Source organism: Chrysemys picta, chromosome 5, assembly GCF_011386835.1.
Source record: "Chrysemys picta bellii isolate R12L10 chromosome 5, ASM1138683v2, whole genome shotgun sequence".
Taxonomy (NCBI): Eukaryota; Metazoa; Chordata; order Testudines; family Emydidae; genus Chrysemys; species Chrysemys picta.
Window position 1 is genome coordinate 89085092 of NC_088795.1, and position 26775 is coordinate 89111866.

Consider the following 26775-nt stretch of genomic DNA (forward strand, 5'->3'; position numbering starts at 1 on the left):
ACCCCCTCCCACACCCTGCACTCCCTCCCGCACCCCAACCCCCTGCCCCAGCCCTACATTCATGGCCCTGCATGCAATTTCCCCAGCCAGGTGTGGCCCTCGGGCCAAAAAGTTTGCCCACTCCTGATATATTAGAAGGAAAGTAAATGTATACTGGCTGGGAAACCAAAAGTTTATTGGTTTTCCTTTAACAATAGTTCTGACTTTTTTGATATTGTTGCCTTAAAAATCTCTTGATCTTGTCTATCACAAATCTTGCCATGGGGAGGGTAGAAGAAAAACAAAAACCTCTACACTCTGTTAGTAATTGCTATATAGTGTTAGTGTTGTTATTAACAGTTTTAATAGATTGTTCTACTATACAGGATGCTGTAGCAAAAAGTTTTTCATGAAAGTAATATTTCTGTCTAGGGTTTATATCATTGATGTTATCATAAAATATTGCTGTCATCTTGTCTATGTGGTAAACCTTTTGGATAAAAGAATCTTGTGTTCCCCAGGGAAAGGATATTAAAAAGGGATTTTTTAAATAAAGAACTCTTCTGTCTCATGTTATGAAACCTAAGATGTATTCAACCTGGAGAATCAACATACTATATATTCTATGGGGAAAGGATATGTCCAAATGAATGTTGTCATATTCTTTATAAATTCAAGAAGAAATAACACAAAATACTGAGTAATGTTAAACTATTCAGAATGTTGTATTTATAACTTTATAGATGTTTTTACTAGAGGTTGGGAATTTTTCAACAAAATATTTTTTCTTGGAACAAGCTATTTGGTTAAAACCAAAATTTTTTGCAGTAACATTATCTGCAAATTCTACAATTTTTTATTGCTCAGCTTTATTGCTTATGAGTAAGGCTACGATTTAGTTATGAGTATTTTTAGTAAAAGTCATGGACAGGTCACAAGCAATAAACAAATTCACGGACCATGACCTGTCCATGACTTTTACTAAAAATACTCATGACTAAATCTTAGGGGGGGATGGTACTGGGGGGCAGCAACCTGGGGGGATGGAGCCAGCAGCACCAGCTGCTGGGGGCCGTCAGGAATCAGCTGCTCTGACCACCCTGGGACCACTGCTCAAGCAGTCCCCAGGGCCAGGCACACAGGGACACCCAAGTAGCTGGTTGCAGAGCTGCTCCAGCAGCAGCCGGTGTGGCTGTCCCCGAAGCCATCTGAGCAGCTGGCCCCAGAACCAGCTGCCTGGGCAGCCCTGGGGTCAGCCACATTGGCTGCTGCAGAAGTCCCGGAAATTCACCAAATCCATGACTTCTGTGACTGATGTGGAGTCCTACTTATGAAAGCAAAATGCTGCCTCTTCCCCATTTCATTGAAAGCAAAGCACACATTACCTTTCAGTTAGTAGTTTTGCATTCCTAAGAAAACGGTTAAGCTAACATTTCAGAGGTGAAAAAATAGCCATTCAGAAATACAGTTATGTCAGTTTCTTCTCTCCACCCAAAAACATCCATATGTAAGTCCTAACAATTTTTAAAATTAAGAAGGGCATTTTTTATCTTTTTTTTGTTAGATGAAAGATACTATAAAATATCTGCATTTAATAGCTATAATCCTGACTTGGCAATTTATCACATGTAATGCAGTGTGCAGGGATGGCTCCAGGCACCAGCGCACAAACACGTGCCTGGGGCAGCAAGCCGTGGGGGCGGCCTGCCGGTCGCTGTGAGGGTGGCAGTCAGGGAGCCTTCGGCGGCATGCCTGAGGGAGGTCCGCCGGTCCCGCGGATTCGGCGGCAAGTACGCCGAAGCCGCAGGACCGGCGGACCTCCCGCAGGCATGCCACAAAATCCGCGTTACCAGCAGACCTCCCGCAGGTGCGCCGCCGAAAGTCGCCTGACTGCTATGCTTGGGGTGGCAAAATACATAGAGCTGCCCATGGCAGTGTATTAGATTATATTTACATTAAATAAATCAGTGTTGTAGTTATATCCTACTCCAATGATAAGGCTTTCTGTTACAAAGCTCTGGTAGCAGGCTTCTGTATCTTCTTGGAGTCCTCATCTTAAATGCATCATTTTTACAAAACTTCAGTATGTTTGTCTCCAAAGATATTTCCAGTAGATTATCACATTCAGTTTCCACTCTCTTTCCATAGTAGATATTATTTTAGTTCCTGCAAGAAAAGTGGTTAAACATCTCTTGGGATGAAAAGCAGCCATTAGTAAATTATTTCCTCCTTTGAGCAATTCTACATACTACTTTAATATTTGAACTATGCATTTGGTATCCACAAATGTACTTTTAAATAGCACAAAATAATTAATAATAATAATAACCTACCAGTGATTGCCCATTGTATTATACAACAAAACCACAAGATATAGAGAAAAAATTGAAGTGTGGGGTTGTGAGTAAGGATAAAGTTAGAGTAGTAATGAGGAATGTTTTCATTTATTAGCTTTACTTCAGAATAACAGAACTTCCCCATACTGCAAAGATATAGGCATGTAATGGAAATGTTTAATGTGTAGTTAGATAAGAAACTTTGATATTCTACTGTTCATGAGCACCAACAGAAAAACGAATATGGGATCCGCTCTATGCCAAGTCTGAGCCATGGCTTTGACTCTCTCAAATCATCAGCCTTCCACAGAACTCTAAAGCAATCAGTGTTTAATGGGATTTGGAATCTGTGCCTTGAAGAAGGACTCTAACACTTCGCTTTTCTCACAGTGATATTTTTTCATTTTATAAATGATACCTGCTGTTCTCAATATGCTTCAAGAATAGGTACTAACCTGGACTACTCAGGCATGGAATAGAAAAGTTTTTGGTAAAACAAGTCAACCTCTCATTAAAAAATGAGAATTAAAGAAACAGACTTTATAAACACTAATGCTTATAAGGAAAACCACCTAACATTATGAAAGCCCAATGGTTCTATTTAGTGTTAGGCCATTAACTATCATATGTTGTTTCTGAACAAGGAGAGGACTGAAATTTGTTTTAGGTATTTCATGTGTTGTGATTACTATTTCTGAAGTTCGTTCTCAAGGAGATGCTCCAGCTTCTAAGCAGTCAGGAGACCTCTCTTCCTGCTGTATGTCTGTTTTGTCTGATGACTGAGAAAAATTATCTACCTTTTTCAGGAGGGAGGGCTAAGAGATGTGGGGGCAGGGATTTTTTGACAGATATTCATATTATTAATCAGTAATTCCTGTAAAAGTCTGGTTTCATTTTCCTTTAATTCCATAGATTGAGCAATGTTGCTCCTATTACATGCATTCTTTATGATCTGCTACTTCATATATTCAAGAATCCTCAGATAGTTTTACAGTTAGTTTCTTTGTAAATTCTAGCTTTTATGACTTACTACTTTTTGCCTTCATGTGGAGTTAAGACTGTTGCTTCAGGCCTGTAGAAACTACACTTGTTTGGGAGTATCTTTCACAGAAACCCATCACCTCTGCTGATTATTCTAAATGACCATGGGAAAAAGATGTGCAAAAGTAACCAGACTTTTTATCAGATACAGATGAGAAGAAATTAAACTATCTGTTTTAGCCACTTCGTACTTGCCAGTGCCTGTTGCTTCTAGCAGATATATTATTAAAATGTTCTGCTTCAGCTGTTATTGTTAAAAGGTGGGGTTTCTGTGACACTCATTTACATCTGCAGCCGTGAATCTGGTACTCTGGTTGGTGATACCATTTTTTGTCAAGTCAATACAACATTGCAAAAGTGTGTGTGTGTGACCTGATCTGCTTAGACACGTTGTATTTGAGTTTAATATTATAAATACTTAAATAGCCCTAAAGAAAACATTTGTTGTTGTTTTAGTCATTAATGTGAACACCTGGGAACTGTTTAATTGGTCTACAGCTGGTGCAGATTAAATCAAGAGAGTGGAATGTTCCTAACTATAAGTGTCATTTACATTTTGTCCCATTTATCTTTTTCTCTCTATTTTTTTGGTGAAATCTATGGAGTGAGTAGCCTGATATTTTTCAGAAATCCTGAGCACTAACACCTTTTATTGCTGATAATACAAGTTGTGGATGTTCTTTTATTTATGAACATCAGGCCACAGGATTCAGAGAAATTAATAGTGGCCTAAAATGGAAAATGAATTGAATTGTCAATTCATCTTAAAAGTGGAACAAATAGAAAAGAATGTTGGTTTGTGAACGTTACAAAATCTGAAATGCTCCTGTAAGAGTATAAGAGGAATGTGGTGCATACAATGTTATTGAGAATCTCAAGAACAAGACTTTTCGTGGCTGATTCTCTACTACTTCACTTTGTATTTACACATGTAGAAAACAGGTGTAAAATGCTACCAAATCAGAACAGTAGCATTTTACACCCACTTTACACATATATAAATGCCTACACAAGGGGCCACACTGTGGATAATCTGGACCCAGATCTTGACATCCAAATTGCTGCACTGGTCAAACTTTAGGAGAATACACACTTTTCATCTGAGATATTTGGAAAAGTGTCCATGCTAGACTAGAAACGTCTGAAGAGCAGGGCTTAAATTCAGCCAGGGCTATCTGGAGCAGAGTGACAGTAAATATTGTCGAACCCGCAGAAACCCCAGCAAGCCCCATGGGGCTAATGCCCCAAGCCCCACAGTGCCCCGCAGGTCTCTAGGAAATAATCAATACTTAAATGACAATTTAAGCCCTTCTGAAGATCTTCAAATGGAAGATTAATCTAGCTACCATTTTCTGTTTTAAAGAAAAGAAAAAAGTAAGGTATGATCATTCAGGAAGATGGAAGACCCTGAATAAAACTGTTAATAAATGAGGTACTCAATTCCATGAGAGACTCAGGATGATGAAGTATATTCAGTAGAGGAGGGTAATAAAGTACATCATGAAGACATTTTGGAGCACATCCCAATCTACAAGGAGTGAAGGTGGAAAGTATGAACAATGGCGACAGGTAGCACTGGAGAATTCAATTATATATATTTAAATATAAAGTCATGGCTCTGAGTCATTATAATAACAAGGCCATGTCTGTTATCAGTGTGCAGTGCTAGCTGTCTTGATGCTAACGCTGAAAAATTACAAAGGGAGAAAGTCACAGGAACATCAGCTCTCTGTGTTAGTATCACTATGGATTGTGCTAAACAGCCAGGCAAATAGTAGAATCTGAAGCAGCATATGTTGTGTTTGTGCATGTTACTGAAATGATATTTATGTTTTTAGTAATAAAAACCTTGGACAGATAATATGGAGCCTTCATTTTGTGTAATGAAATCCTAATTTTAGTTGAAGGGTCTCTTTAGGAACATCACAATAATGCAAAGATTATTTTAATGTCAATGATTGAGCAGCATAGGCAAGTAGGACAGGTGCAGAATAACAGTTGGATAAGGGAAAAAAATTTACCTCCAGAAATAATACATTTTTCATCATGTAGTCATTACATGGGTAATGCTGAAAGATGCATTTTGTTTTAGCCATTTTTTTAAAAATGAGTGCCTGATTAGGATCTTAACTTCATATTTAGGCACCTATATCAGTGGCCTAATTTGTAAAAACACTGAGCACTTAGCTGTTCCCATTGATCTCAATGAGAACAGCTGAATGCTCATTGCTTTTGAAAATTAGGCCCCTTATTTAGGTGTCTAAATGGACTTTGGAGTCTAACCTTTAGGCACCCATTTTTTAAAATATTGGACCTAGACCTATTTCTGAATCCCTTCTGGCTTTATTTAAAACAAACAAACATAAGCAACCTCTTGGTCTAAACATTTTCATGTTTGACTGCAGACCAGAATTTAAAAAAAAAATAATTTAATTTGAAAGTTTTAAAGAGCTGAGATTTCAAAATTCAAGGTTCATAGAAGGGAAAAAAACTGATTTCAACTACACCTTCTAACTAAAAAATGTTCAACCTTTTTAGAAGAGTTGGTAATTCAGAAATGGTTTATATTTATGCCTTTAAACTTTGCTAGCACTTAGCATTGGTGTGTAATTCATAAGTAAATTTTTGAAATCATAGGACAAAAAACAAAAGTTCCAATGGCAAAAATCTTCATTAATTCCCAGGAAGAATTAAGAATTTATACATGAAAAATGTCAAGAAATTATCATTCAAGGTGCCCACATAAACTGAACTCTACCCTTTCCTCCATTTACACAAGATTTGCAACACCCATTAATGTCTTCGTACTATCTCTATTAGTTTGCCATGTGTTCCTACCTACCCTACATAAATACACAAAGACTGGGTTTGTCTACACAGGAATTTATTGTTCAGCAAGATAGCATGTGAATTGGCAGAATGCTAGCTACTATGCATTAACTCCCCATGAGGATGCTCTTTTTAAGTACCTTTGTTTAGTGTACTTTAAAGCATATTTAATCTAAAGTGCACAAAGATGCTTTTAGTGAGTAGTAAGAGTATCCACCTTGTTGGGATTCCCTCCGAGACTTCTTTCCACTCAGCTTCTCAAGAACTCATTTTGACTCCAGCTTTCGTCACTCAGGTATCTCTATTGGCATACATCAATGCTAAGGTGATCAAATTTATCAATCATCAAGTTAATTTTAAGGTTTAATCCCTCAATGTTTGCAGAATTCCATAGAGAGACCTCAACTCCCAGGCTACCCAGTATAGTTGCCACAGAGTCCCTTCTGACTGTACGGTTTCTATAGAGCATCATATTTAAATGATTCTATGGTAGAGGTACATATTTTGGGCTGGGGTGTTGCATATTATTTATTATTCACCACCAAAACAGCTGGGTTCTATTTACATACAAGCCAACCAATTGGGCCTACTAAAGTAAAATTGTTTTGCCTTAGAAAAAACCCAGACTTGTTTATATACCACAATGTTCCATAGTCTTGTTTAAAAGCCCCAGACTCATTTTTATGCCACCACATTCCTGGAATGTATTATAAACCCATAAACTCTCAAATCATACAGCCCTTTCTCCAGTTGTGCATTTTGGCCCACAGATACCACTCAAACACACCTCTGGTAGTTCTCCAACTGCTGCCAATACTACCCCTGTATCTGAACAAGACAAATTTCCTAGAAAGATAGTTTGATTTTGTTTAGTTCCAGATGGTGGCTTGTATATATTTTCCCCTCCATTCTTATGGTGCAATTGGATCTTTTGTACTTCTGAGGTGGCCTTGGAACTGAGGAATCCTCAATTGGAGTGTTTCTAAAACTTGGAACCAATGCCATCCTCCACATCAGAACACACAACGTTGTAAGCTTCCATGACTTCATCGTTGCAAATCCATAAGACAAAAAGGGAAGAAACCATTTCTCACCTCTTTCTTTACTTACTTTCATGAGCTTTGACTTGGCTTCCCTGAACCCAACTCTGATCTCCACTTCTCAGGTCTACTAAGCATACGGCGGGGCAAGTCGATCCAATATCACTCATGGAACATATCCTTTCGGAAAGAGTGGTAGGGAGCCTGGATCATGACTATATATCCTACTTGATGATCGGTCAGGTCTCCTTTGGCATCGAATCACACCTTGGTCTTCTGTGCTTCCACCTCATTAATTGCCACACTCTTCTTTCCATAGTCTTATTAAAATAGTTTTATTTTTCCTAATTTGCACCATGTGAGTTACTCTGGTAACTCCCTGAATCCTCACTTGCTTTGGCTCTTCTGACAAATGCCCTGTCATAGGCCAGGTCTACACTACCCCCCTAATTCGAACTAAGGTACGCAACTTCAGCTACGTGAATAACGTAGCTGAAGTTCGAAGTACCTTAGTTCGAACTTACCTTGGTCCACACTCGGCAGGCAGGCTCCCCCGTCGACTCCGCGGTACTCCTCTCGCCGAGCTGGAGTACCGCAGTCGACGGCGAGCACTTCCGGGTTCGACTTATCGCGTCCAGACTAGACGCGATAAGTCGAACCCAGAAGTTCGATCGCTCGCCGCCGAACTACCGGGTAAGTGTAGCCAAGGCCATAGTTATTGCTGCCCAGCTGTTTAGTAACATTTCCTTTACCACCCCCACTATAGTGTTTTTTTTTAATCATGGGTAGTCGCCAGTGATACTGTGAAAGGGGCTCTACAAAAGACAGCTGTGGTGCAGGGGTCTGGTAGCCCTATTGGGAAGCTCACTGGGCTCCCCCCTCCAGCAGAGCTTTTAATCTCTTCACTTCTTACTCCAATTTCTTTTTGTTAAGCTGCCAGAAAGGGGACTTGGGCTCAGTGTGGCAATGCCTAATGTTAGGCACCCTGCCACCTGAATCAGAGCCTTGAGTTAAGCACCCAGGCTCCCTATACAATGCATGGAGAGAGTTAGGAGCTGTGGCCTAAGCCGCATCCTCAAGCGCCTTAGGTGCCTATCTTCACTCAGGATTCACAGCTGTGAACCTCTCCTAGAGTTAAGTGCCTAGGTCCTTTCGCACAAGAAAACAAGGTATAACTTTTATAGCTTATAATGTTTAGACCTGTGGTTGTAGCACTTACCTAGGATATGGGTGACCTGGGTTCACTTCCTCCCACTACTTGATGTGGAGAGAATCTGAATCCATATCTCAGGAGAATATCCTAACCACTGAGCTATGGGATATTCTAAAGTGGATCTCTCAATGTCTCACGTTGAAACCACTCCACTTTGGGTAAATAATTAAAAAGCTATTGGACCAGGGACGTGAACTGGAGTGAGTGCCCTAACCACTGAGATATAGATTCATTCTCACTATTACTCTGGCCCAATGAGTATTTAATTATTTATACAATATAGAATGACTTCAAAGGGAGAGATTCAATTGAGAGATGGAGAGGTGTGGGTTCAAATCCCTGCTCCATAACAAGCAAAGGTGGGAATTGAACCCAGATCTCCCACATTCTTCGTGAGTGCTATAAGGACAGGGCTAAAAGGTGAAGCAGGCACTACCATCATCTCCTACAATAGTTATTTTTTTTGTACATGGCCTAAGCTGTTAGGTAGCCTCTGAGAATGCCCATCACATCAGGCCCCATAGGCAGCATTAAGAAGTTTCTCTAGACTCAACTTTCAACTACTTGTTGATTTTAAAGTAATATCTAGACAGCTAAGATTAAACTTGTTATACATATACAGTTATTTACAGAAATTTTTACTCAGGAATATACTTTCTAAGAAGCAACTAGCTTAAGATAACCAACTCATCATTGAGATAAGACTTTTTGCTGCTTCTCAGTTGAACTGGCATGGAGGTAGGTTCTCCAGCTCAGCTTCACAGTTGCAATGATGGTTTTCTTGAAATAGAGAGAAACTTTATAAAAAAAGAAAAGAAAAGAAAAGAAAAGTGTTAATAAGATGCTTGTCAGTGACAAAATTTTTGTTATGAGATAGGGAGTGCCCTCAGTGTCCAGCCAACAGGCCATTCTCCATATCTTTCATCAGAATGTTTCACTTCAGAAAGTGATGTTGAACACAGTAAGCCTATTTTATATAATTTCTGTTAGGTAATGTGCTTTAGATATCTTTTTGGCAAACTTGATGTGGGCCAGTCAGAAGGTAACACACGCTTTCAGTGAAGACTGAAATGTCCAACTAGAATATAAATTGTGTCCCTTCTTATCTTCTGTATTAGAAACTGTTTGCATGATTGGAATCGTGATTAGTAGAGTGTCAGCGTGTTCCCAGGTAGCATGAAGAAGGAGGAAAAGGAAATGTCTTGTCTAGCAGACTATAGCAATTCATTAGAAAGGAAACTGCATTTCCTTAAACCTGCTAGCTGACATGGAACTCTGCGTTATAGTTGGATTCAACTGTAGATGTCCTAGTTAGTGAATAAAAAGTCACTAATGGTTCAGTACAGTACAGGGGTGTTAGTGTTTAATCATTAATCCCTTGCCATCTGTCTTAATGGTGCTAACCCTCATGCTCTGTCAGCCAATACAGATAGCATAACTGCTGCTCAGAAATGTTTAAAGTAGGAATAGTTGGTTTGGTTATGTAGCAGATGGATCCAGAAGTGGGGGCAGAGGGAAAGCAGACACTATTCAAAGGAATTTTAATATGTTTTCAGTGGTTTGGCGTACATCTTCAAAAGATGGTGTTAATTCTCAGTCTTTAACTTCATTAACTACTAATACTTGATTGAACTGCTAAGGCAGGTGCTGTGCATTTGTCATGACATTCACAAAGCTGCTGCTGGGTGCTAAGCACAATTAAATTACCTATAGCATCTGGCCCTTTAACAGTCCCTGACAGGACATTCAGATTTTATTTTTACTCCTTTTTTCCTTCTGACATTCAGACAGCTCATTAATTTTGGAGACAATATGCCATTCTATATATGAACGGTTTAGGAGAAAGGCATAAAAAAGGGCAAGCAAATTTAATGCTATTTTGTAACTTTATTCTATTAAATCCAGAAATTTAATACTATTTAAAAAAAAACCCTAGTAAGAAGCCATCACGTCTTTCTAGCATGTTTCTTGACTTCACCATTTTTCCTCCTCTAGGGGAAAAAAAGCTACTGTACACTATAAGATCTTAAAATGATAGCGAAGAGACATATTGTTAAGAAAATGAGGTGTAGGAATACATGGTTGCAGAAACTAGATTTAAATGATCTTGATAAATTGAACAACTGGGCTAAAGTCAATTAAAGGTGAGTTGATAAGGGTAGTGCTAAAAGACTTCATTAGAGAAGAAATAATCAAATATATTCTGGCTACACATTAGTATTGCAGAGGAGGATCTGAGGTTTATAGTGGATAATAAATGAAGTATGGGCCAACACAATACTATTGCAAAAAAGGCAAATACTAACCTGGATTTTACTAATACAAGTATCATGTATAAAACAAGTCAGGTTGTAAACCTGTACTGCATCCAAGCCTAAATTCAATTACTGTGTTCATGTTAAAAAAAAAAAAAAAAAAAAGACTTGAGGAGGTTCAAAGTGGAGCAACAAAAATAAGATTTGGAAATAAGACCTGCAGATAACTGAGCTGAGAAATGTCTGAGAGAAACATACTGGGGACCCACTTCTCACCCATTTCCAGCCCCTCTACAGTAAAAGGGGGCCTTAAAATTCCCAATTCCATCCAAGAGAGAATTCTCCCATGCAGGACCCAAGGAAAACTGTCTGTGACTTATTCTATGGACCCCTTGTAAGCCCTGATGTAAGGAGTACGTTGGGAACTTGATTGGGCACATAGTGCTGGGGAGATTCCAGGCAGTACTGCTGCCACCTAGGACAGCCCTACAAGTCTACTGTAACTTAGACAGCTCCTCAGGGCCACTGCAGCTTCCAGAGAAAAATAGAATCTGGAGGGCACAAAGAAGAACAGGAGGACTTGTGGCACCTTAGAGACTAACAAATTTATTAGAGCATAAGCTTTCGTGGACTACAGCCCACTTCTTCGGATGCATATAGAATGGAACATATATTGAGGAGATATATATACACACACATACAGAGAGCATAAACAGGTGGGAGTTGTCTTACCACCTCTGAGAGGCCAATTAATTAAGAGAAAAAAAACTTTTGAAGTGATAATCAAGCTAGCCCAGTACAGACAGTGGCTTGAAGCCATCTTGAATCCGTCTCTCCCTGTACTTTTCTTCTTAGAGGTGGAGCACAGAATCTTGCCCCCTCTGTGGGTGCATAATACATTTGGTTATGCTTGTGTTCCTGTGGGCATTGTCTACCTATAGGGGCTGGTCCATTTCACACCTCCAACCAGCATCAGGCAGTAGAGCTGGCTGTGCTCTGAGTGGAGCATACGTTACACCTATGGCAAGGGTGGCAGAGCTGCCACTGTATGTGTGCTTTCAGGGAGTCCCCAGGAGGAAATTCTGCATTAGTCAGCTGGAATTCTTCTGGGGGCTCGCACTTCACCCAGTCCCAGCCATTTGGATGTAGTGGACAGATTCTAGATTTAATTATGTATATTTATGGAAAAGTGAATTTATGAAGAGGACAGAAATAGAATAATTGTGGATCTAAACTTGATCACTCATCTATTAGAGATGATTTGATAAGAATATTATTATTTATTTGGTATAGTATGAAAGAAGGGTTTAATGAAAAGCAAAGAGAAATAACAAAATAAAGCTGGCCACAACCCTTGGACTGGATAACACACTAGATGACCCTTTCCGCTAAAATGATTCAGTTGTTCCATCTCCATTCAATCTGCATCTGTAAAATGAGAAGTGAACTCATAGCCTATGGGAGGTGAGTGGTTTATTTAAGCCACTTTTGCGTCCTTCTGACCTTTGGCTATTATGGAGGCTGAAGAGACCCACCGTGTAACTTAGATGGCCCTGGGGGGGGCGCATCAAAGTTAGGGCCAGCTCCCCAGGCTGCCCTGAGAGCCACAGTGCTGCCTGGAATCTCCAGAGATTTGCCCCCAGTATGCACCTCTCAACCTAAGTCCCACCCCATACATCAGGGTTATGATGGGGTCCTCAGAAGGCAGCATTTCAGCTGTCTTCAGCATCTCCACAGGGGGAATCTGCACTCAGCTAGATATGGAGCTCTTAGGACCCCTTTAGGTCTCTCTGCCCTTTTACATGGCATAAAAGGGCCAGAGCATGTGTGAATATCTGCCTCCCAGACCTCAAATAAGGCCAATTGTGGGGATTTCTAATGTGAACATCCTAGCCACAAAACTGAAATGAGATCGTTAAACTCATTTCACATAAGCCTTTAAAAATCAACAGGCCTATGATATAGAGAGGAAAGCACTCTCACATTGCTATTTAACTGAGCCAAACAAGTCCATTTCATGTTTTTTTCCTAATATATTTTTAGATTCATAGATTCTGAGGCCAGCAGGGAGCACTGTGATCATTTAATCTGACCTCCTGTATAATAACACAGGCAACAGAACTTCCCCAAAATAATTCCTAGAGCAGATCTTTTAGAAAAATTTCCAATCTTAATTTAAACGTTGTCAGTGATGGAGAATTCATCACGACCCTTGGTAAACTGTTCCAATGGTTAATTACTCTCACTGTCAAAAATGTACACCTTATTTCCACTCTAAATTTATCTATCTTTGACTTAGAACCATTGGATCATGTACCTTTCTCTGCTAGATTGAGAAGCCCCTTATTAGATATTTGCCTGTATAGATGCTTATATATAAATTAAGATTGGATATTTTTAGGCCTGTTGATTTTTAAAGGCTGTGTGATGCTGTGGCAAAAACAGCTAATGAATCCTTGTATGCATAAATAGGGGGATCTTGAGTAGGAGTAGAGAGATTATTGCACCTCTATATAGGTCACTCATGTGACCACTGCTGGGATACTGTGTCCAGTTCTGGTGTCCACAATTCAAGAATGAGGTAGATAAATTAGAGGTGGTTTGGTGAAGAGACACAAGAATGATGAAAGGATTGGAAATCATACTTTATAGTGTTAGACTCAAAGAGCTCAATCTATGCATCTTTAGATTGATCAGTTAGCCAGTTTTTAATGTGTGCTGGGAAATTTTATATTCTATTTTTTAATCAAAATGTTGTGTGGTACCAAGTAAAGTGCCTTACAGAAGTCTAAGTATATTTTGTCAACACTATTTCCTTTATCAACCAAACTTGTAACCTCATCAAAAAAAGATATCAAGTTAGTTTCATAGGATCTGTTTTCCATATACCCATATTGATTTGCATTACTTACATTACCCTCCGTTAATACTTTATTAATTAAGTCCTTATCAGCTGCTCCATTATCTTGCTCCAGGATCGATAACAGGCTGACAATTACTTATAATTACTAAGGTCATCCCATTTACCCTTTTTAAAAACTGGCACAACTTTAGCTTTCTTACAGACTTTTGGGACTTTTATGTGCTCCAAGACTTATTGAAAACTGGCATTAACAATCCAGTGAGCTCCTCAGCTAGATCTTTTAAAACTCCCCGAGTTTGCATGCTTTGAGGCCATGATAGACACAACCCCGAGGGCACATATAGATAAGGTTCCTGTTTTATTAAAACACATACCTCAACAATTTCAACAGAGATCCCATCAGGAAGGATGCTGGATCAAGCTGCCCTTTTTGTGGTTGCACAACATCCCTCCCTTCCTGACTCAGTCATGCCAAGGCTGTGCATAGGCCCACTTATGGCCTGCTGGCTTGGTTACTTTTAGCAATAAGCAGTTGTCGTTTGGGCATTTTTCTGCTCTGCCAAGATTTCCCCATACACACCCTCCCCCTACAAATTTGAGAGCCCACTCCATTTCTCCACCCACTTCCCATCAACCTCCAGAGCCACCTACTGGCAGGAGTTCCAACTACCTGAGCAGATGGAGAGAGAACTTGGATTCATAGAGGGCTTCTATGGAAAGGATGGGAATTCTGCATATATGCATTCTCTGTACTCTCTAACTATGCTGCACCTACTGACTGTAGATCCCTGATCATAGTCCTCTGGACTAATAGTCCTGATGTGCATCTGGTACAAGCTATTGTAGTTGAGCCTTGCTTTCATGTTACCTCCATAACTCCTCACTTGAAACTTCAACCTTAATTGAATGTATGCAACTGAGAACAATACTGTATTGACTCAAACAAAATAGAAAAAAATGTGCTTCTGTAGCTATCTATACAAGACCAAATTTGAGAGGAAAAATTGGGTAGTGCCTTAACAAGACCAGATACAGAAAATTTTGTCATGTTATGTACTTTAAAAAAAAAAAAAACTAACAGACCTAGTCATTTAAATTTAACATATAAACTTAATTTAAGAGAACCTCTTCATGGGCCAGTTCATATGTAAAATATAGGAACAAATTGCTGTTAATCATCTTTTATTTATGCATAAGAAAATATAACACTCAAAACACTTGTTTTCATGGAAATCTGAATATATTGGCATCTTCATATGAATTGGGGAACACATTTTAAATTGAATGTAAGGGGTATGGAATTAGTATGAATTCTTCATTTGCTTTATTGCAGGGGTTCTCAAACTGGGGGTCAGGACCCCCTACGGGGTTGCAAGGTTATTACATGGGGGGGGGTCATGAGCTGTCAGCTTCCACCCCAAATCCTGCTTTGCCTCTAGCACTTATAATGGTATTAAATATATTAACAAGTATTTTTAATTTATAAGGAGGGGGTCGCACTCAGACTTGCTATGTGAAAGGGATCACTAGTACAAAAGTTTGAGAACCACTTCTTTATTGCCTTTGCATTCATTGAAAAATATGGAAGCTCTCTAGTGGCTGAAATAATATAATCCCTGAAGTTCCTATGAATATTAAACAAAATCTCTGTAGTTTAGCACATACTTTATCTGCCTTTATATTCAAAAATATTGAGTTTAAATCCTGTGGGAGTTGAGTCTTTATTAAAAATGCTTTAGCTCTTTTATCCTCTTAGTCTCAAAAGCATCCATAAATTTTCAAATCTTTATCAAGAAATATCCTGTATTTAATAAATATTTAAACAGCCTGTTTTTATTGAAGAAACAAAACACTGTAAATTAAGTGTGAATTTCATTACATTTTGCATACACAGAGATCATGAGCTCTCAATAATTCACTTTGAACTGTGGGCCTTTGTGATGAACTGGAAGATATCTATTACTTTTTATGAATATGATGCATGCCTCCCTATGTTTGTTGATGGTGGGTTACTAGCTATGGAGTTAGATCAAAAGGAGTTATTAAAGGAACCAAGCAGGAAAGGTAAAACAATGGCTTCTGTGAATCGGGTATAGAATGGGTATATTGTAATTTAAAGGAGCCATTGCAGTGAGCACGCTGATGCTTTGTATTATTGATGCTTTTCAGGCACCTCAGTTTCAATTCATGCACTGGTGCTTCGAGGATGGATTAAAAATGTACTGTAGGTGTCTGGAAGCAGAGCAGAACATACAGCAATGAAAGTGCTAGCTTTATTCTCTTGCACAGCTTTGAATTTCTTTTATAGTTGCTGATAGCAGTGGGAGTGGATGGTTTTTACTGCCAAAAAAGAAAGAATAATGCAGAGTGTGAGTTCCTTGGAGAAAGACATATCTTTAAAGTTCCATGCACATTTTTGTGCTATGTGAATAATAAACAATTGCAACACTAAATACAAAAGGAAACCACACAATGCAAAGTTTCTGACAAACCTAAATCCAAGGGAATTCAGAGTTTTGTCTTTCATTCTGGTCCACATAATAAAAAAAATACTTAGCACTTTTCATCTGTAGACTTCAGAGCTTTATGCACATGGTAAGTATCATTATCCTTATTATGATCTCTTTTGTGTGGAAAGCAGAAAAACATGAAAGAGTGAAATCTAAAAAAAATTATGCAGGAAATAGGTGCTCAAAAGTGACCATCATTCATCACAATCTGACGCACGACTCTGTGTGTCATGATGCACCACATGCATAGTCACAAAAGTCTGTTGTGAAGGTCTGCAGACTGCACATGTCTTGTCAAGGCTGGCATGAGACAAGAGAGCATCTAACAATCCAGAGCATCTAAGAATCTGATGAACTATACCAACAGAAAGAACAGGAGTACTTGTGGCACCTTAGAGACTAACAAATTGATTAGAACATAAGCTTTCGTGGACTACATCCGAAGAAGTGGGCTGTAGTCCACGAAAGCTTATGCTCTAATCAATTTGTTAGTCTCTAAGGTGCCACAAGTACTCCTGTTCTTTTTGCAGATACAGACTAACACGGCTGCTACTCTAAAACCTATACCAACAGAGAGATCAGCAAAAGCAGGCTAATGTCTGATGGTAAGATTTGTGCAGAATGTACATTCTGCAGCAACAAGCTTCCTAGGAATGCCAAGGAAAAAGGCATCTCTATACTAAATTACATTAGTTTTTCAGGAGAGCACATCTTTTATGCATGCAATTATGAGTTTTACCTTCCCTGAAGTACTGTTTGCAGTTCCTTTACGAACTTGATGTAATGTAATATAGCTCTGTATTTGGTAGGGTATTATATCACTTATCCAAATTTGGGAGATTGCCATGCATATTCTCCAGTAAATTCGACTTCATCTAATCCATTTCTGATGGTTACTGTCTTGGCTGATACCAAGGAATGAACCAGGGACAGCTAGAACTAAAAGCAGAAATTGTTACAGCTTGAGCTAAGTTTTCTAGTTGAAATCTAGAACAGACCCATGTCTTCCATGGATTGGGTACAGAATGGGAAATATAATCTTCACTGATCATTGAGTTGCATAACATGTCTAAGTGCCTCCAAAACATTTTTTCCATAGTGTAACATATACTCAAAGCACATTTCTTTTATTGTAGAAGAAGTGGAATTCACTTTTGTAATGACATTTGTGGAGTAACCGATTTCTAGGAGTATTTTGATATAGTATGAAAGTAAAGAGCCACAAATGTCAATGGTTTAAAATATCTCACAAGTTTCCTGGTGGTGGTAATAATTTCTGCTACAGATGGTTAGCTTGTTAAGCATTCTGCATGAAAACTGTACTGTTTGTAATACACAAAGTTTTACATGTGAGTCATTAAAAGCTGGGCTATTACTTGTAATAGATATCTTTCCCCCTCATCTTTACCAAAACACTATTCTCCTTTTCCCAGACCTGAAAGTAGTTCTATATCCAACCCATCTGTCTTGATGCCCTCTGCCTGTATAGTTGTGCCTAGGAAAGTAAATATAGGGTCTGACTTGGTACAGATATGACAATTTCTTGCATGTCCTTGGGAGAACTTTTTGAATTAAGTTTAAGTATTTTTGGTGTCCATTGTTTTAAATGCAAAGTTTATGTATCATTATGTGTGGTTCCTGTATAAGTTTGCTCATGTCCAACATGAGTAAAGACCTATGCCTACACTTAAGAATATAAGAACGTCCATACCGGGCCAGACCATCTAGCCCATCCTGTCTTCTGACAGTGGCCAGTGACAGATTCTTGAGGGAGTGAACAGAGCAGTGCAATATTGAGTGATCCATCCCCTGTAATTCAGCCTCAGCTTCTAAAGTTGGAAGTTTAGGGACACCTCAACAGATGTTTTCAGAGAACTACCCACAGTTACTTCAAGATCTTTCTTGAGTGGTAGCAGCTAATTTTGACCCCATCATTTTGAATATATACTTGGGATTATTTTTTCTAATGTGCATTACTTTGCACTTATCAACATTGTATTTCATCTATCTTTTTTTGCCCAGTCATCAGTTTAGTGAGAGCGCTTTGTAACTCATCGCATTTTGCTTTGGACTTAACTATCTTAAGTAATGTAGTAACTTCTGCAAATGTTGTCACCTCACTATTCACCCCCTTTCCATATCATTTATGAATATGTTGAACAGCACAGGTCCCAGTACAGATCATTGGGGGACCCCATTATTTATCTCTCTCCATTGTGAAAAATAACCATATATTCCAAACCTTTGTTTCCTTTAACCTATCTTTTAACCAACTACTGATCTGTGAAAGGAACTTCCCTTTTATCCCATGACTCCTTCCTTTGCTCAATAGCCTTTACTGAGGAACCTTGTCAAAGACTTTCTGAAAGTCCAACATGACAAAGTTCCTCCTCTATCTTGGTGGGTCCTGCACTTATTGGCAGATTTTCTTGCCACCGAGATTCACCATGTGGGTTGGGGAACAGCCCAGAGACCTTCCCCTCTGGAAGAACCCAGAGTCCAGGTCAATTAGGAGGTTTGGGGGGAACCCGGGCCTGCCCTCTACTCTGGGTTCCAGCCCAGGGCCCTGTGGACTGCAGCTGTCTATAGTGCCTCCTTTAACAGCTGCAACTGACAGCTACAACTCCCTGGGCTACTTCCCCATGGCCTCCTCCAAACACCTTTTTTATTCTCACCACAGGAATTTCCTCCTGGTGTCTGATAACACTTGTGTTCCTCAGTCCTCCAGCAGCACGCCCTCTGACTCTCAGCTCCTTGCGCCTCTTGCTCCCAGCTCCTCACACTCACACCACAAACTGAAGTGAGCTCCTTTTAAAACCCAGGTGCCTTGATTAGCCCGCCTTAATTGATTCTAGCAGCTTCTTCTCAATTGGCTTCAGGTGTCTTAATTAGCCTGCCTGCCTTAACTGGTTCTAGCAGGTTCCTGATTACTCTAGTGCAGCCCCTTCTCTGGTCACTCAGGAAACAGAAAACTACTCATCCAGTGACCAGTATATTTGCCCTCTACCAGACTGCTTTACTCCACTGGTCTGGGTCTGTCACACCAAGTATACTGTATTTGCTAGATCACCCTTGTCCACATCCAAAGAATTCTAATAGATTGGTGATGTATGACTTCCCTTTACAAAAGCTGTGTATATATACAAAAGCTGTGTTGACTCTTCCTCAACATACCATGTTTATCTATGTGTCTGATAATTCTATTCTATTCTGTACTGTTGTTTCAACCAATGTGCCTGGTACTGAAGTTAGACTTACTGGCCTGTAATTGCTAGGATCACTTCTGAAGCCTTTAAAAAATGGTGTTACATTAACTACCCTCCAGTTATATGATATAGAGGCTGATTAAAATAATATGTTATATACCACAGTTAGTAGTTTTGCCATTTCATATTTGAATTCCTTCAGAACTCTTGAGTGAATACCATCTGTTCCTGGTGACTTATTACTATTTAATGTATCAATTTGTTCCAAAACCACCTCTACTGACACTTCAGTCTGGGATAGTTTCTCAGATTTGTTCCGTACAAAGAATAGTGAAAACTGATGCAGAGAATTCATTTAGCTTCTCTGCAATGGCTTTATCTTCTTTGGGTGCTCCTTTAGCACATCAATCAGCGAGTGATCCCATTGACTGTTTGGCAGGTTTCCTGCTTCTCATATACTTCAATATTTTTTGTTAGTTGTTGTGGTATTTAGCTAGTTGCTAATCAAATTCTTTCTTGGTCGGCCTTCTTATATTTTTACTTCACATGCCAGAGTTTATACTTTTTTTGTTTTACACATGTTGAACTTAATTAGATTTCCCTAGTGCAAGCAAGACTGAAGGACTGATAACAGATAAAAGTATTCATAGTTGTTTATAGCCTGATCTTATGTGGTACGCATTCAGTAAATCCATAATCTTTGGGAGTGTAGAGTGTGACCACGCTGCAGAATCAGTTCTATTCTTATGCCTATCTCTGCGAGATTAAATCTGGGGACTATCTCATTTAGTACAGAGGAATCTTGGGTGTTTTAGGCCCAAATTAATTTAAGCAAGGTAACCAGCTTTTTTGCAGTCCCACTATCCAGGATGGTGGAGAAATAAGCTGTTCATGCTCAAATTTCTAGTAGATTGTGGGAGAAGGAGGTTAGTGATCCAACTAGCTAATCTCAACAAAGAAGATTGATGTACAGGTGAGCCAGTCATTTGTCCTGTGAAGACTTCAGAAATGAGGATAATAGGGGGCTATTTAACCTTTTTTTTGCCAGACACCCTGCCTTAAAAATCCAAGTGGGAGTGGAGGAACTTCAGCACCAAGTTGGATCAGGCCCTTAAATGGGATTTGAGGGACATGTGCACCTCACAGTTCAGAAGCTGCATGAGAAGTAAGTGGGCACTTTCACATACACACACACACAGGATCCTCAATGCAGTAAAAGAAAACAAAGCCACTTTAGAGCTGTTGAACCTTGCCATCTTGGTTTTATAGTGCTTAGGGATTACAAACCGGCAGGTTCAGTTCTTAGAGGTTCATATCTGTTATGGTTAGCATGTGTTTGTCGTGCCACTGGGAGTGAATGCCTCTCTGGAAGCACTCTGCCCTTTGTAGGATTAAGCCTCAGTTAATGGGATATGAGGGTTCTGAGAGACTCTCGGGATCTGGTCATTATTACGTGGTTATAAAGAGCACTTCAGAAACCTGTTCACTTCTTTCACTACACAGAGTAAATAAAACTTGTAGCAAAACCTGATGATCACAGTCATAATGTTAAAAATAAAGCAAAAACATGACATGGAGGTGGAATCGGATACATTCTGCATAAGAGGCACTTTTACAACAGGGCAAATATAGCACTAATTTCAAAGGAAGAGAGCTGCACCTATATTACTATAAATCTTCTGTACTGATATTCTAACTATAATTCTAGCTTCTATATAGTGTAAATATAATATCACTCTAGTGGGGTAATCACCTTTCCAAGAGCTTAATCTTTTCTTTTTTTTTTAACTTGGCCCTGAATATTAAGAACCTCATCAGAAAATCCTAATTCAAAATTGGCTGTTAGGGCTTTTATATCTCTGATTGGATTCCGGTTTTTGATGATGGCCATTTATATGTTGAACTGATGACTGCAGCATTATGTAAGCAGGTGCATTCCTCGCTGTACAATATCTACTAGCTTCAACAGAGCTGGGAGGCTGGTATGTGAACTCTGATGACAACTGCAGTGGAGTTTAGAATACCACCCCTATAATCCTTTGCATGTGTATCTTGAGGGGATAGTCTAGGCCTAAATTAGGAATCTAAATATATAAATGTAACTAAATGGGGATCAATGAGAAAACCTAGGAGTGTCATAGAAATAACATTGCACAAGAAGGCTGAAGGATTTCTTACTGTTGGTCAACGGAACATAACTTGTCATTTATCACTCTCACTTGGAAAACTAAAGCTCTGTTTCATTGCTAATGATGAGTGAAATAAGAGGATACAATTAAAAAAAGAGAGAATTTATACTGAAGTATGAGAAGAAAAAGAGATTGCATTCTAAATATAGTAGATAGGACTTTGATATCTGCTATTTGTCTAAAACAAGTTCCGCATGCTCTAGTCGGGACATTCTCTTAGGATTTTGATATCTTTTAACTGTAAGGCACTAGGTGCCCTAAGATATTTAGGAATTTTTCTTTCATAACATCAAGTTCCAAACAAGTGATGAGACAAAAGTGTTTGTGTGTGTGTTTGCTTTTTTAAGTTATCAAATTATGAAAGTACTGTATGACAGGACTAAAAAATCAACCTGGAAAAAATAGCTTTTCCACAAAGTAAATTTGTTTGCTTGTTTGTGTTGGCAGAATATGTCAGTGCTTATTTTTTGTTCTTACTGGCACAAAACTGAAAATTATACAGATAAAATTTAAGAAACCTTTCTGAATTGACATTTCAAGATCTCCGAATTTTAGTTAATTCTTAATTTTTGCTTTTCCTTCCACTGTCAATTAAATAAATTATATATACTATTTATTTTTGTTATTTTTAAATCCTATCCTAATAGACAATACTGGGATAATCATTTATACTATGAAACTATTGAAAGATTTTATAATACAAAGTGTTCTACAACCGACAAAAATATTGAAACCAAAATATCGTTCAAAACTTGAGGTACTGTATGTGCTTCAGGGATTCAAAATGAAGTATTGATTATTTATCTTTTCATTTCAGTTTTCTTAGATTAAGTGTCTTATTTCTCAATTCCAGGAGCTGATGCTGTGGAGGCCCAGTGTAAGAGATTTGAAGTGAGGGCAAGTGAAGGTGAAAAGGTGCTGTTTTCTGCAGATGAAGATGAGATCATCATTGGAGCTGACAGACTCAAAGTAACAGGTAGAGTAACAATCAGGTCTCTAAGCAATATTTGTTTGTATTTTTAATAACCCTGGTGATAATTTTACTTAATGAACTTGTATCTCTCAAACTTTCATAAACTCTTTTCCCCATGTCAATGAATGGGTGTATAGGGACAGATTCTTAGCATTAGCAGGGAGTGCTTGAGCTGTTCAGAATAATCTAGGATGAGCAACCAACAGGTGCTGCATAATGTCATGTATGAAAGACATTTTCTAATGCTCAGAATAGGATGACCAGATAGAAAGTGTGAAAAATCAGGACAGGAGGTGGAGGGTAATAGAGGCCTATATAAGAAAAAGCCCTAAATATCAGGACTGTCCCTCTAAAATTGGGACACCTGGTCACCTTAGCTCAGAATGAATGTCTTTGTGACCAGAGTTGAACTTAGAATGATGTTTATATGACCACAAACTGTATATGTTTCATTTGTAACAGGGATGATTTTATATGTCATCATTAATAAAGCATTGATTTATGGTACATGTGCCATTTTGAAAGGTTTTACTTACATAATGCCCCCTCCTAATTGTGTAAGAGCTGCCATTACATAGTATGTTTTGCAGTTCTTCTGTCATGAAAATGTCAAATCTAATTTCTGTATGGCCAAGTAGTACTCCACTAAAGCAGGCTCACCTTGAATTTGAGAAGGGGAAACCTATTTCTGAGCTGAACCTTAGTCTGGTTAATAGAAGAATTAGAAAGAATTCTCACTTGGGAGGCAAATTACCCAGTTTTGGGCAAATCTGTAAGACATGTCAGTGTAAAATAGATTACCACTAAAGCATCTTTATGCATTCCTGAACATCAATACCTAGAAGGTGCATCAATGCATTATTATATACTTGATTGTAGTGCTTGGTGAGCCTTATAAGGCTCAAATAAGCTAGGTTTAGTTTAGATAAGTATCTAAACTTTCAATACTTACAAAAGCCTTATCTGAACTAGAGCTGGGTCTGAATTATGAAGTTCTAATCCAGAGTCAGATACAAATCTGAACTTCCCCACAATTCAAGTATGTTTGGACTCAGAGTACCAGGTCAGTCCACATTTAAGAGAAGCTTGAATTACAAAGTTCAGATTATGATTCCACTTCTCTAAAATTCAATGGGATAGTTCTGTTTTGAGCCCATATTTAAGTGGAGCTATCTGAACCTCTTTTGTCTGTAAAGTTAAACTGTAAATCCCTTGCAACAATAGGCTTTTTGTGAGATTTTAGAAACTACTACTTCTTTACAGCCAGGCCAGATATATCAAACTGGTTTTCTCATACTATTCTACTACTTCTACTTCCAGTCCAGACTGGATCCAGGAAATCCAGAGGCACAGCCTGGGGGATGGAGGGGGGAGTTAACCAAACTTTCTTTTTAAGTATCAACAAAGATGTCTGTTTACAACAATATTGATTAATAGGTAAAGAATTATTTTTTTATTCACTCCTGTTCTTCCATTCCTACCTGATCTCTACTTATTTTTCACAGCCCACACTTTTCTTCTCATGCTGGTACTTCATAATCAAAGGTGTTCACAGTAGACAATTTAGAAATGCCGTCCAGTGAAGTAGCATTAATTCCATCTGTTTACAAGAATGGGGGGATGGGGGAGGGGTTCTTTATTGCTTCAGAGGAGCTCTTCACAGATAGAAGTTTTAGGAGACTTTTATCACAATAGAGGAGACATCGGAAGAACATTAGAAGAAAAAGGCAGAATCATCCTGGAGCCCCACTGGGATCCAATATCCCAGTCAGATTATTAAATATTCAGATATTCAATCTTACACAATTGACACAAGCTTTCAAAGCAGCTATTAAAAGTGAACAAAAGAAAACACATCTGACAAAGGACATAGAAGTGCTAGAGTTGTCACCATTAGGGAAACTAATTATGTACTGTAGATGTGATACATCTTTTGAAAGACTTTGAAAAGCAATTTATTGTATAAGTGAACCTTAACTTCAGTTTATATGGCTACATTTTCAAAGTGGCTGAGTCTAAGCAGCTCCCATTGACTTCAATAAGACCAGTACGGAAAATCAGGCCAATAAAATTGTTCCTTGTGACAAAGGATTTTTTCCTTAATTCATGAAAGAAACCAAAATGAATATAGCTAATATTAAGCAAAAAAACAAGTATAGTTTTTTTTTAAATACTGAAGATTTTACCTTACTCACAAAGGCCAGGAAAATTTGAGTTAATGCTGCTTTGACACCTTTAGCTGAGTTTCAGGGATTACTGTATATATATGGTCCTGTATCACAGGATCTCATGATATTAGAGTGAATTGAAGTAGCTATGGCCTAACGTTTATCTGTGTATACAGTGGCTGCTAAGTGCAAACTAAGCCCTGATTCTGTAGTCACTTATGCACAGGCTTAGCTTTACTCATGTGAACAGTCCCACTGAGTTTAATGGGAACTACTCACGTGAGTAAAGCTGAGCATGCGTGTAAGTGTCTGCAGGGTGAGGGCCCAAGAGAATACTGCATATACCTTGGTAATGCTATCTACTGGTACTTTACACAATAGAAAAGTTCTCAAGTTTCACTGCTTTATGAACTAAGGGCTAGATTGATAAACATACTCATCAGCTCCGATTGTTTTCAGCAGGAACTGCTGAGTGCTAAGTACATTTGAAAAGCTGTCCCTAGGTATGCAGATGGATCTTCTCTGGAACACAGGTGCAGATTCACTAACTGATCATAGTGAATGAATTTATAAAGCAATATAGGGGTGTGCAAATGCTGGAGACAACCTGGGTAAATTTTGGCCTGTTTGTTTTTATTTTTGGAACAATCTTTTTGATTTGTGGGAGTTTGGATATATTGGAGATTGCTAGAGCAGGGTGAAATTTTTCGAAAGCATAGTTTATTTGCTAAATAAATGCAGTTTAGTCAACCTGAAACTATTTGTGATTTTGACACAAATTTGCTGAACATTTTGGGCCATGAAAAAAAAGGGATAGATTCACAAAATGGCTGGAGAGGAGGTGCCCACCTTATAACTAGGTTAGAACATTCACCTAGGATGTGGGAACCCCTGGAATTTGAACCAACATCTCCCTACTTCCAGGTGAGTGCCCTAAACAACAGATTATAGGCTATTCCGGGCTCTATACATTCAACAGAAGAGACCGAAAGCAACTCAGCTTATGTAAATGATTATATATTCTTTGGAGGAGGGACTTGAACCTGGACTTCTCATCTCTTAGGTGAGTGCCCTAGCCACCATACTATGGCGTGTCTGTCTGTCCGTCCATCCATCTGCTCAGCCCCTCCCCCCGGACAATTCAGCTATTTTATATAAAGTGGAAGAACTTCTGCAGCAGAACTTGAGAACTCAACCCAAGAATAATATATAGCCTGCTGATTAAGGCATTCACCCTGAAGGAAGGAGGCCTACCCTCCCTCTTTGGAGGAGGGATTTGAATCCAAGTCTCACCTAGCCCTTTAAAAATGCTTGGAAACAAAACATTTCAGGTTGAACAACATGCATTTTTTGGCCCAAAACAAATGTTTTTTGATTCACTGAATTTTTGGATTTGGTTTGGTCTGAACTGATTTTTTTTTCTCAGAGCTGTCAGTGAAATGAAAAATCAATTATTCTCCAAGCTGTGGAGATGAATGGTAATTGTACAGTACTAGTCATTGATGGAAAGTGTTAGTAGGGCATTTTCTAATGCAGCAGAGTCCTTGCTGTTGCTATGGTGTAGTTTAGCATCCAAGTTATTTACTGATGACCGAGATTTTCTGCTTATGTTTTTTAGCTTGAGGTGAGTATTCTTGGGCTTTTTGCTTTCTTTGGCTGGTATATCTTGGCTGGGTGTAGCACCAAACTCCAGACCTTAAAGTGCTGCTATTTACTAAATATATTATCTCTAGTTCCCATTGCCTCCTGTGCCCTACCTTTCCAATGTAAGGACAGAGCTGTGCGAAATATACATTGAAGTGTAAAACTGGTTAAAAATTGTGTATGTATAGATAGGTGATTGCATTTATTTGCAAACTTAAAAACTCACCTATTCCTGTTAGAAAAAAATCATTAAGGGTACTACACTGTACACAGAATCTTCCCATTTTCAGATGTTAATGCATGAGTTTTTAAGAGAAATTGGGCCCATTTTCAATTTAAAAAATACTTTGCACCAGAACATGCAGCAGTTTGTATTTTCACTTTTTTTAGTTTAAAAAAAAAAAAAGCCATTTTATAAACATTTCACAAAAAGCAAAATGTGTGCATGGAAATCAGATAAAATGAAGCGAAGCCTATATATATATAAAATGATGAGGCCTAAATTAGCTGTTATCATTGTGACAGACCC

At 38.6% G+C, this 26775-nt stretch overlaps 1 protein-coding gene across 2 annotated transcripts in view; it reads left to right on the forward strand.

Moving 5' to 3' along the window:
• Positions 1-26775, forward strand: part of SGCZ (sarcoglycan zeta) — an 895864-nt gene that overhangs the window by 764463 nt on the left and 104626 nt on the right. For both annotated transcript variants that reach the window (XM_005282086.4, XM_065596823.1), the window contains one exon: positions 22315-22437. In XM_005282086.4, coding sequence (XP_005282143.1) covers positions 22315-22437 — 123 coding nt within the window. The remainder of the gene's footprint in view (positions 1-22314; positions 22438-26775) is intronic.